The sequence below is a fragment of the Lampetra planeri genome, chromosome 2 (assembly GCF_965212315.1).
Source record: "Lampetra planeri chromosome 2, kcLamPlan1.2.h2, whole genome shotgun sequence".
NCBI classification, from domain to species: domain Eukaryota; kingdom Metazoa; phylum Chordata; class Hyperoartia; order Petromyzontiformes; family Petromyzontidae; genus Lampetra; species Lampetra planeri.
This window is the reverse complement of record NC_136108.1, coordinates 15,058,706-15,071,412: the sequence shown is the minus strand read 5'-3', so window position 1 is coordinate 15,071,412 and position 12,707 is coordinate 15,058,706. Positions and strand designations below refer to the sequence as shown.

Sequence of the window (12,707 nt, the reverse complement as noted above, 5' to 3'; positions counted from 1 at the left end):
CAGGTAAATTTTGATTTAAAGCTTTCGTGACTGCAGGGATTCATATTCTTGGTTCTTTCGGTAAAGTCACATAGAAGGGAAATAATAAAATAATATAAATATAAAACAATAAAAATTCTCACGACGTTTCGACTGCAACACAAGCAATCATCATCAGGTGTGAACATTTTCTTGCTGTGGATTTCACACCTGATGATGTTTGCTTGTGTTGCAGTCGAAACGTCGTGAGAATTTTTATTGTTTTATATTTATATTATTTTTCTTCTACGTAACTTTACCGAAAGAACCAAGAATATGAATCCCTGCAGTCACAAAAGCTTTAAATCAAAATTCAAGGTGTGGTTGTTGGTCCTGGGGTGTTGATGCTCTCTCTCTCTCTTAGCAGGGGGTGGTTGGTCTGGTCTGGTCGGTTCTTCTGCAGCTCAATGCCATCTGCACCCATCCCCCCCAAGCACATACCGCGCATCGCTTACTCGGCTCACCGCGATGCTATGAGATAATGGGGCTTTAAAAGGCAAAGTGCCACTGCCCCGGCCAGCTTAGGGCGGGCATTTTGCGTTATGATAGACGACCATCATTTGATTCAGCTGTTCACAACAAACCTGGAGTGATTCCACCGCGACATCACACATATATTCTAGAAGATTCAGGCTTGCTTGACTACTGTAATCTCGATATAAGGTTTGCTCCATTGGTTCACTTACTCTGCACGCCCGAGTGAAGACGTGGTGTGTTTCTTTCACCAGAGTTGTACTGCAAACACCTTACACGGAGTAACAACATCGGAACTCCTCCTTCAGTCAGAGGGGGACGCCGTGGCGCGTCGTCGATATGTCGAGGTGAGAACGGAGTAGCGCTGAGGCTTCTCCAGCCCAAGCTGCACCATAAACCCACTCACTCTTATTGGTGGTAACATAGCTCATTGATTTCACTGATTTTGAGCTGTTCCAAAGAAATGTGTACAACAAATAAACGCTGCAATCAACTGGGAATTAAAGTGGTGCTATTGCAATGCGGAGGGTGGCTGAGAATGGCAGAAAACGGTGAGTGATTATATTTAAGGAGTGATGTTTTGTCTACATTTTTAATCCAATGAAAGGCGTGGATAGGAAAATAATCATTTGACCCATACTGCGATAACAGCATTTTCTGACAATAACCAGCAATTGTGTATTTTTTTACAATGGCGTACCCGTAGTCCATACGGCACATGACTGGGTCAAGCCTCACAACACAGAAGTTTGTGCGAATGTTTCATAGGGCGAGTGCATGGCAGAGGGTGGCCCAAAAGTGACTTTACTGTGATGGCCACATGATTAATTGCATTTGATTTACATCAGCATGCCAGTTATGATTATTATGAAGTATTGTCTCCGTTTCGGATAACAATTGAAAGAAAATTTACAATTGAAAACATTAAATTCTTAGCATGTCAATTTGTAAATAAAACTGGTAAAACTGTACTGTACACGAATTGTCTACTTTTTGTCTTTAAAATAACTTTACGCCTCCATTTCCCAAAGCCTCATGCTACAATTAACAAATGAAATGGAAAAGGTGAAAAGCAGCATGGATATGCAGTATGCAAGCTAGAAGATTTCCACTGCGAGACAGAAATAGGAGCACGGAGACACGTCACTAGCTTTAAGTCTCGATAGATAATTTTCGATTTTTGTGATTGCATCATAAAGGGACCCATTACTTGCATGCCTTGGGAAAAATACACAAAATATTACCTAACGCCAATGGCTCCGTGTAATACACCTCGTTATCTCGCATATCTTTCAAGACCTTGCACTCTTACCTCTCTGACCACATCCCAACTTTCAAAAGCACTGTGCTCCCCACTTCAGGCATCATTCACACCTTAGGGGTCACTCATCTGTTGCCTTCACTCTGAGAAAATGTGCAATCATTGAAGGATTTCACAATATTTTGACAGTCAGTGAGACATTTTGAGCCATTTATTTGGCGTCTAGCAGGTATCATTTTTTATGGATTGAGTCCTGCTGAAGTTTGCAAAGTGGGTTGTTATTCATTTCTGCTTTCTAACAGTTACCCGACTCGTCGTTATGGCTATACATCCAGTATGTTATACGGTGCCGATCTTTGGCATATGATTTTTTCCCCGTATGACAAAACTTTACCCACATGGCGTAACTTGAAACCAAGTTTGCAATTCTTCTGTGCAGCCAAAAACTAGTGCAGAGTCTGAAGTTAACCCCTGAAACCCAACTAATACACTTTTCCCCTTTAAAAATTAAAGCGTCAACACATTTTATTGTTGCTCGGTCAATGGCCAGGGTCAACGGCGGCGTGGTGTATTCCGCAAATATGCCCGACTGTAAGGGCGGGCACAAGCTGGCGTGAGTAGGTTAAACGTTGAGTTTTATAAGGGCACCACGGGGTGACCAGCCCCTCCCCACCCAGCCCCACCCCTCCCACCCCCACCTTCCCCACCCAGCCCCTCCCCACCCAGCCCCTCCCCACCCTCTCCACCCAGCCCCTCCCCACCCAGCCCCACCCTTCCCACCCAGCCCCTCCCTCCCCACCCAGTCCCTTCCTGCACGACGGACGGACACAATAATCCCCTGTGGGCTGGTGTAACCAGAGGTTCCTACCAGTATAAAATATATCACTCTAGAAACTCAAACCTATAGTGCACGTTTGAGATAAACAATGCACCATTGCAAGCTAGAAATGAGCAACACAACATGTTTGGAGAAAAATGGCCATTGCCAGTTGATAAAAGTTACAAACTACACCTGGGTTACCAATAGCAAGTTTTTGCAGTTTGGATGTAAGCAGGACGAGCACTGCAGCCAAGGAAATTGAGAAATGAGCCTTGTTTGATATATTTTATTTCAGCAGCAAAGGCCCAATAAGCCGTTCGGCTCTATTTCGTGGGCATCCTACGACGGGTAAATGTGTTGTACAATAAAGATTAACTAACCATCATGGTTACAATACCGTACAAACAGCAAGTATTGGCACGTGCTTTTACATTTCACAGAAATAGGGAACCGGTCACACACGTAAAGCTAAAAATATACAAATCATGACTAATCTTAATTTTGGAGCTTTCGTGACTGCAGGAATTATTCTTTGGTTCTTTCGGTTAAGTCACGTCTAAAGATAAAATAATAAATTATTAGAACCAAAGAATAAATCATGACTACATTCTTTTTACAAACAAAAATAAAGGAAGGGGGAAAAATTACATTTTAACAAAACAAACAGAATTGATAACCGGGAACTTTAAGTACGACCCACATAGACTTGGGCTCATGCTTCTCTGCTGAATATTTATTACAGCTACATCTAAAAGGAACTTGAGTTTCAAGAGCAGTTGAAGGCTTCTCGTGGTCGGCAATGCTTGAATCCCAAATCTAATGCAACGGCGTTCCAAAATGAGGGAGCAGCCATTGAGGCCTTCCCCCCCCACCACAGACCGTATCAAACTTTACTTCCACAGACCGTTCGAGAGTGAAGCTGACACACAAGCTGCTGGTTATTGTGTGCGAGTGTTGCAGAGCAAGCTGGAGCGATGACACAGGGCGTGGGGGAGGATCTGCTCGGGCACTGCTGCGAAATGGCTCCAGCTGCCCTAATTGTCACGACCTTCAAAGTGTCTGCGAGAGCTTGAATCAGCTCCTTCAAGAAAAGGTGCTTCAATCGGCTTGTGATTGGGGAAGGGTAGGTGGGGTGCGGGACAATAACCTTAGAGCGAACATACTCAATCGCTAAAAACAACTATTGTCACTTTAGTAATTCAAGCAAAGTGTTAAGAGAATGAGACATCTCGGACAAATGACAATCTTAATGAAAAAAATTGTCTTGGGGAACCATTAAAGCGGCAACAGTGTAGAACGAATTTTCACAAACAAAAGTGAAACTTCTTCTTGGTTCTTTCGGTAAAGTCACGTAGAAGGGAAATAATAAAATAATAAAATAATACAAGTAAAACATCCCTGCAGTCACGAAAGCTTTAAATCGAAATTTAAAAGTGAAACTTGTTGGCCACGTATTACTCAATTGCATATAAATGTTATGGCCACGATTGACTGGTCGGGCTGGGGTATAAATAACTGCCATTGCATTCACTGCACAACAGCTAAAACGGGTCGATATTCAGAAATGCCTTGTACTGTATTTTCCAGAATTAACTGTATATACTTTCATGGACTGGCAGTACAAAAGATCAGTAACCTCTATTTCTCTATGCGAGTTTCACATAACCATAATTTAAAATGAATATTTCATGTTAAACTGAAAAAAACGCTGACACAAAGTGCCTTCCAATTTAGATATTTCCCACATTTAAAATAGAAATGGGAAACCTTTATGAACTTTGAAATCCCTGGACTGTATTCCAAATCAAAAAAACATTCTGCATCCCCAATGAATATGAAGAGAAAAATGTAATCACAAGTTGCATTTATTGCCATGAACTAGTTTTGCAAGAGGGCAACTCATTGACCTGAAGGTCAAATGGCATGATTTAATCGTGGGTATCCACATTTAAATCACATAGCCATAGTTCAGACATTTAAAGTAATTGGGCATCTGTTGTTTAGTCGCACCAAAGTGGTATGTTTAGTCGCACCAAAGTGGTATGTTTTTGGAATTTCAATTGGACAAGATAAATGTATGGTAGTCGGTCACCGTATAATGCAGCCAGTACTGTAATTGCCTAGCCCACAGCTCAAAGACTATGATATGATTGTATGATGCCATGACTCCAAAGTTTAATGAAAACTGCATAAATAGGCATAATGAGATTTACAAGATACAATAATTAATAGCAAAAAATATATGTGATGATGATGAGTTAAGAGAGGCGATGTTGTTTTCTTTCAGATTTGATCTGAAAAATTGTGAAGCAAACTAACAATTAGATTGTTTGTAATAATAAAATAATCACCCATTTGATATATTTGTGTCACAGACTTGTGAAAGCATTTAATGAAATGGCAATATTGTTCTCTTGTTTCTTTTTAATTGTACCTCGTTATAGGAATAGCGACAATCGAAAGACATTTGTCAACTGATACTATGATGATGGGGGATGATGTCATGGCGTAATGGTTAGCGCTCTTGGACTTGTAATCCAGAAGCCAGCTGGTTCAATATCCTGGCACCTCGGTTAAAACAGTGGACTAGTTTTATATATTTGAATCCCCCGTCTGTATGAATGCGTACACAGCAGTTAGTTGATCGGCAGGTAGCGTGTGGTGGAATAAAATGTGGGTATGCCCACCTCTTCAAAGACGTTTAACCAGTGTAGAAAAGTAGGCCACAAATGGCCCTGCCGAGGTGTTCTCTAGAGTCCCTCAGGTGGAGGCCCTGCCACGAACAGCGGCATGAGAAGGTTATTGTAGGGCTGCTAACTTTACCTTTTCACCCTGAAAGGCAATAAAATTGTGTCTTACTCAAAGCATGTTCTCGGGATAGAAAACAAACACACGCATGTGATCTGGCAAGGATGAGGTTGCACTGTCCTTGTTTTTAAAAAGACAGTTGCAGTTTAGTGATAGGTTTTTACCCTTCAAACTGGTACAAAAACTGACACCTTTATACAAGGCATCATGTTTGCAATAACCACAACACAAGCAGTCAAAATGCAAACAAAAAGACACAACTCTGATGATGATGATATGCACTGTCCTTGAAGTTGATTGGTCCACACCGGAGACAGCTTTCCTTAGAGCCTAGTCTCCATTGGTGTTGGACCAGATGACGCCAAAAGGCGCACAACTCAAAGACAGCGCACTATCAGAGTATTGAGAGCTCGGGGTAAGCATTTACACTATGAGACATCTCCTTTACCAGTAGCAAAAATATAGTGATAGGTTTTTACCCTTCAAACTGGTACAAAAACTGACACCTTTATACAAGGCATCATGTTTGCAATAACCACAACACAAGCAGTCAAAATGCAAACAAAAAGACACAACTCTGATGATGATGATGATATGCACTGTCCTTGAAGTTGATTGGTCCACACCCGAGACAGCTTTTGTACACAAACTATATTATCCAAAACATGTGAGGTATGTGATTAAAAAAGTAATTGTAGTGCAGATTAGTACACGTCCACAGCTAACTTGGCTTTGGATTTAAAACTTAGAGGTGGCCATTCCAGTTTCTAGGAACGTTTCAAGTACAGGAAATGGCCATTAAACTCCACTCAACCGCACCATTAACCTGACAATTGCTTTTGTTGACCTTCTCAAACTGTGAAATAAAAAAAAATGACTTTTATTCCAAATATGGTGTAATATATGTGCACATGTCGTTAGATAATTTCACAATATTCTCCAAAAGGTACCAAAATAATCAAATGGTTATTCATGTGGTTATTTAAATCTCCTGAGGTACAGTATTTATTACATTATCTTACCCAGATGGCTTGGTCAATGGTTTGACCACAATCTCTTAATTATAATGGGTCTAACTTAAACAGCTATATATGTAAATTAAGTAATATTAAAAATACTTTTTTTTCAAACACGCTTTAATGAAATGTACTAGCAATGGCAGAACTCCACGACTCCAGGAAGTGGCCCCGAAGCTTGCCATAACGTAAGGGACCGTGGTCATTACAGCCAACGTCAGTTGAGCGTGAATAATTAGACCCAAGCCGAAACATAACATATAAAAAATAATGTTTAAAAATACTTATTTTTTATAATACTATATAGTATTATCATCAGTAAGACATAAGTATACGAAGTTTGCAATCGATACCATATTGGGAAGTGGGTTAAAATTGAGTTAGAAGATTTGAGGATAAGACGACAACAACAACAGACAGTGAGTTAAATAAAAGCGTGTAATAATAATACAAAAGTCAGGTTTGTCTAATCAAATTAACAATAGAGCTCCCATTGTCTTTTTGCACCTCTGCGCAAGGTGTGGCTATGGCACAAATAAAATGCCATCATTCACTTACAAACCGATAGAGATATACTTGGAATGGTAAAGCATTTCACATTGTATGGTTTAATCAAAATATTCCAAACCAGGCCAGCTGCGATCCACCACACCACTGTGGCCATATACACTAAGTGTATTAGCCATTCTAATATTATAATTATGCCTGAATAATGCTAGTGTCCAGTAGAACTACAATTTATCTCTTATGTGCATGTCTGGATTTTTTGCGAATAAAGCTCGTTGGTTAACTAACATATTGGTAAAACGTGAATGAAATATAACAATATACGCTGCCAAGCTTGGTGGTGTTCATTCGGACGCTGTCTTTCCTACAGCCCTGTTCTTCACCTGCGTTGTGTCCGAAACGTCGTGAGAATTTTATTTTATGTTTTATTTTTATTATTTTATTATTTCCCTTCTACGTGACTTTACCGAAAGAACCAAGCAGATGAAATATAACACTTAGTTGGGTGAAACCGAAAAACCCCTCAATCACCAACCATGCAATTGCTTCATTGTAATGCGTGCAGGAGAGGCAGGTGAAGCTGCTGGAGCGAGACTTGGAGGTGCAGAAGAGCCTTAACAACAAGCTGCTGGAGAATGTCTGTGAGCAGCAGGTGGAGATCCTAAAACTAAAAGGTGAACTGCATGAAGAATACAAATGTTTAGGAAGGCATTGTATTGTGTCATGCTGCATAAAATAAAATGAACAATGACCACAAAGTTTAGATAACATGACCTATGTTGAATACTAAAACACTGCAAGGTGCTGCCACCTGCTACTTTGCTATATGATTCAAATACAACAGTTACTATTAACTACAACCATTTGTATAAATTATAAGTATTTTAGTCAGCCGTTAAATACAAACAGCATCCACGTGTTGAACAAAATCAAAACTATCTTCATGCTGAAACGTGCAGTGGTGGTCATCTTTGTTGGTGGCCCTATACAAGTGAGATAAATTATATATCCCTGTGGAGAGCAATCATTATTATACTTTACCATTCGTATTACAGTTGTAAATAGCCAGTGGTAGATGGTGTCTTATCCGTAGCAATTTTGTAGGTTATGGTAATAGCACGAGCACATAATGCTCAATATGGAAAATACAACATTACATCTAAAAATGTCATTCTGGGAAAAAGCTTAAAATTATATAAAGTTTGCTAAATGTGATTTGTGAATACTGTGCAATGATTTATCAATATTTGTCATGTAGGTGATAAAACAACAACAAATGAAAGCTATACCCAAATGGAGAAATATGAAGAGCCGCGTTTGGAGATATATGAGCAAGCCGTCGAGGTAAAAAAAACTATAATCCCCACAGGGGATTATTGTGTCCGTCCGTCGTGCATCCAAAAATGGGAGGTGTGGGGAGGGGCTGGGTGGGGAGGGTGGGGAGGGGCTGGGTGGGGAGGGGCTGGGTGGGGAGGGGCTGGGTGGGGAGGGGCTGGGTGGGGAGGGGCTGGGTGGGGAGGGGCTGGGTGGGGAGGGGCTGGGTGGGGAGGGGCTGGTCACCCCGTGGTGCCCTTATAAAACTCCACGTTTAACCTACTCACGCCGGCTTGTGCCCGCCCTCACAGTCGGCCATATTTGCGGAATACACCACGCCGCCGTTGACCCTGGCCATTGACCAAGCAACCCAACGTTCCTACCAGCTCCCTCCGCAGGAATGTGTTACTTCATTATTTATACAATAGATTGAAGTGGCCATTTTTGACCAATTGGTAAGTGATGCAATTAATTTGGAAAAAAATACTCTTTTCTCCAGGACTGTACATAAGGGTCAATTAAATGCACACCATACTTGATTTAAACTTAAAGGCAGACCTATCACAATGTGTATTCATTGTCAGGCTACAAAAACAAGGTTCAGTTCGTGTCTTGCACACCTGCAGTTGTATATTTGTGACACATGTTAGACTGACCAGTGTGACCTGCTGCTTTTCAGTCTTCCAACTCGGTGAAGACAATATGCATTCGCAAGCATGAAAACGGGTACATTGAAGCACCACAAGACAATGATGCTTCTCACCTTGAAGCTTCGCGAGAAGCTGAAGCAGCACATGGCGAATCCATTTACGCTACAGATTTGGAGAGCGTTGTGAGCAAAGAGCACAAGCGGAATAGCTCGACAATGTCTGACTTTTCCATGCAGTCGGTCGAGACTGAACATGCAAACCATGTTTCGATACATGGCAACTCTAGAAGGGCGTCTTCTCAGTCAGATTCACTTGCACCTCGTCGCGGTCAGGTGAATGGCTCTGTTCAGCCCATTGAAACTGAGATCCTGCACATGCAACAAAATCCAGAGAAGCCACCCCATCGACCAGAACGTTCAACATCCCTTGGGCTGGCCGGTATGGTTCAAGCTGAACACATCGACGAGGCTAGTGTGACCAGACTCAATGGAGAAATGACCCCACGCAGACAGGTCATTAATGGGGAGCCTTTGGCGAATTATCCTCCGGTTAAAAAAATCACGCTCGTTAATCCGATCAAGAACCTTCGTTTAAATCTGCGTCACAAGGTACATTTCACAGCCTCACGTGGAGGACCTGCCTGCATTATATTTAATTTTCAGCACATTTTTATTTTACCGTGTCCTACTGTTTATAATCACTTAATGCAGAAAGTGGGTTTTTACGAGGCATGTAAAACGACAAATTAATTGGTGAATGTCTTTTCTTACATTTAAGCATCATTGTATAAGACTATTTACAATGAATTCTGTAAAAAACAACATGCTGTTTTTGTACAAATGACACGCAAATGAGATGGTAAATAGACGAACTTTAATTGATTCTTGAATCAAGTCATGATCCCACATATTGGCAAATCAACAAATTTTGAGATTAATCGATACATATTTTACGTGTATGCATATTAATACATGTACAATTAAAAAGGTTTGCATCTTAAGTTCATGTAAAACATAACCTGTTAGGTATTGTCATTTTGTCAAGGCACTAACAAAATCCAGATTTGTGCATTGAATTGGTAATCTGAATTGTTGATCGGCTTTCTGATTAAAGGTGAAGGTCATGATAAATGGAATACACTACGGTATACACAATTATCATCACTTCAGTACATTGTATTTTGGAATGTAAATATGTGAAGAGCAGCGTAAGTTCAACGCAGCTTGAGTTTTATGACAGGAAAATAAGTGGATGGAATACAGCAAAAATAATCCAATCTGCAAAATTCCAGTTAAACTGTAATTTGCATTTTTCTGTGGCCAATCTTCATTCTAAATTATGTAAGACCTAGATTTCATGAAGTGGCTTTGAGAAGCCTTCATCCAGCATTCGATTAACCACGGTGGCTAATGATGATAGAAAATGAGCATATTAAAAAACGAAGACAAAATGATCCTGATGAAATGTCAATGCATTTTGAATTTCTCTTTTTTTCTACAGAAACAAGGGGCAGGCAGCAATGGTTTTGTCCCGCCAAACCTGCTGCGCGATTGCCCTGTCTGCCACATGAGCTTCCCTCCACATAACAGCGAGATTGAGAGGGCACATCATGTCAACAACCACTTTCTGGACAACTGACAATGACATGCTTCACTGCTCGCTCAGAAGCTAGTACATGGAATGTCATTGTTGTTATCTGTGCGAGCAGAACATGAGCAGTTTGTTTGCAATGTGCACAGACAACTATAGTGATTTTTTTATGTTTTAGTTTTGCCTCTCTTTTTTGTTGTTGTTCGTTTTTTCATAAGTAGAAATTATTTTATACAGTTGTCACCAACATTCATGTTGGGGCATCCTATAGTATTAATTGCACCACGTATTTCACCAATTTTAATTCAAGTGTTTATATTTTGTGTAAAAAAACCTTTCGGCCAAGTTACAATTCGATTTGGAAGTCGTTATTGTAATGCTGACTTCAACTACACACTGCTGGTGATAAAAGTAATAATACATTCAAGTTTTTGTATCGTGATGTATGGCATTTTTTTGCTAACAGAATAGCCGAAAAATGCCGTTGCTTCTAAAAGTTTCGCATTGAGATACAGTTAGAGATGCTTAATGAACCCAAACTGTATTGTATTTCTGTCATATAAATTGTAGCTAAATGCCTGAAATCTAAGCAAAACCAGTTTCTTTTGTTTTATGCCTAAATATATGCATTATATTAAATGCAAAATTATCTAATAAAATATAAACTGAATATAAGTTAAGTGTATGTGGGCATACAATTAAATACAGCATAACATCTGAGTTTTGATTCCTGTTTTGACAAAAACGATGTTTAATGTAGTAATAGTACAACAAAAACATAAAACATACCTCATTAAAACAAGCATTGTTTGTCAGCATACACATGAAAAATCATACAAACATGGATTGCATTTTTTCCAGCGTGCGAGTGTCCTTGGAAGTATTTCAATAGCAACATGACCTTTCAAACCGCACAATGAGATGACACATGGGTTCATGGTGTGTGTCATGTCATTGCCTTGACGGAAAAGGCTTCTCCATCATTGGTTTTTATCCAGGTTTTGGTGAAATTTGCCAGGTTTCTTATAGGGTGAGTCTAATACCAACACCACGCCTAAAAAAATATAGTGGATCCTTTTCAGAAGTTATCGTGACTCAATGTTAAACGCAGACGGATGTTTTTGGTACTATTTGTTGATCAATCCCATTGAAACCATGAACAAAATAATCCAAGGTTGAGTGTAAGGGGCCGTCCATAAATGGCGTCACGCACCTGGGGGGGGGGGGGGGGGTTGAGAAATGTGACGTCACATCAAAATGCGCAACTTTAAATAAATATAGACAACACGTTCTACTTAATTAAATATACTTTATAATAAATGTTTTCTCCTTCAACATCCGAGTGCAGCGCCAGATTAAATACGCACTACAATGACAATAGTTGAAAGCGATTTGAAGCATGGAAATATGGTTTTGGGGGGGGGGGGCAGAGCTTTGTGACGTCATTTGAGGGGGGGTCTGACTTTGTGACGCCGTGTGACGAGGGGGGGTCAAAAATTGTCCAAAATCGCGTGACGTCATTTATGGACGGCCCCGAAGTTTATATTGGTTCCAGTGCATAATACACAACGTTATTGGAAGCGCAGCTAAGTGGTTAAGACATCTGTAAGCTGGACTAAATAGGGGCAAGCCTCCGGGGTTGTGGGGGATGCCTGACATACAGCAAACAATTATACAGCGGAACAATTACAATTTAGTCTAAGTCTCTTAACTGGCACCATGAGGCCCAGGTGGAAGGCTGAAGATATTTTCTCCCCCCGAGTCCCCATCCCCCCCTCTTCTCCAGTCCCTCCCAAGCCCCCCCCCCCTCTTCTCTCCCAGTTCCCCCCCCCCCTTCTCTCCCAGTTCCCCCCCCCAAGCCCCCCCCCCAAGCCCCCCCCCCCCCTCTCCCCTAGTTCTCCCCTGAAGCCCTCACCCAGTTCCCCCCCTCAACCCCCCCCCCCAAGCCCCCCCTTCTCGAGTTGTCCCCTGAAGCCCTCCCCCAAGCCCCCCCCCCCTTCTCCCCTCAAGCCTCCCCCCCAGCCCCCCCTCTTCTTCCCCAGTTCTCGCTTCAAGCCCCCCCCTTCTCCCCTCAAGCCTCCCCCCCAAGCCCCCCCCTCTTCTCTCCCAGTTCCCCCCCCAAGTCCCCCCCCCCTCTCCCCTAGTTCTCCCCTGAAGCCCTCCCCCAGTTCCCCCCTCAACCCCCCCCCCAAGCCCCCCCTTCTCGAGTTCTCCCCTGAAGCCCTCCCCCAAGCCCCCCCCTTCTCCCC

At 41.6% G+C, this 12,707-nt stretch overlaps 1 protein-coding gene across 2 annotated transcripts; it reads left to right on the top strand.

The window, feature by feature from the left end:
- Window positions 1–333: 333 nt before the first annotated feature.
- On the top strand, window positions 334–11,289 carry LOC144728817 (uncharacterized). 2 transcript variants are annotated; one of them, XM_078608505.1, is made up of 6 exons: window positions 334–839; window positions 3,534–3,666; window positions 7,470–7,578; window positions 8,163–8,248; window positions 8,898–9,476; window positions 10,369–11,289. In XM_078608505.1, the coding sequence occupies exons 1-6, from the start codon at window positions 832–834 to the stop codon at window positions 10,504–10,506; spliced, it is 1,053 nt and encodes a 350-aa protein (XP_078464631.1). In that variant the 5' UTR covers window positions 334–831; the 3' UTR covers window positions 10,507–11,289. The 2 variants fall into 2 exon arrangements, with proteins under 2 accessions (XP_078464631.1, XP_078464621.1); XM_078608495.1 differs by having other exon boundaries at window positions 799–1,043.
- Window positions 11,290–12,707: the final 1,418 nt, after the last annotated feature.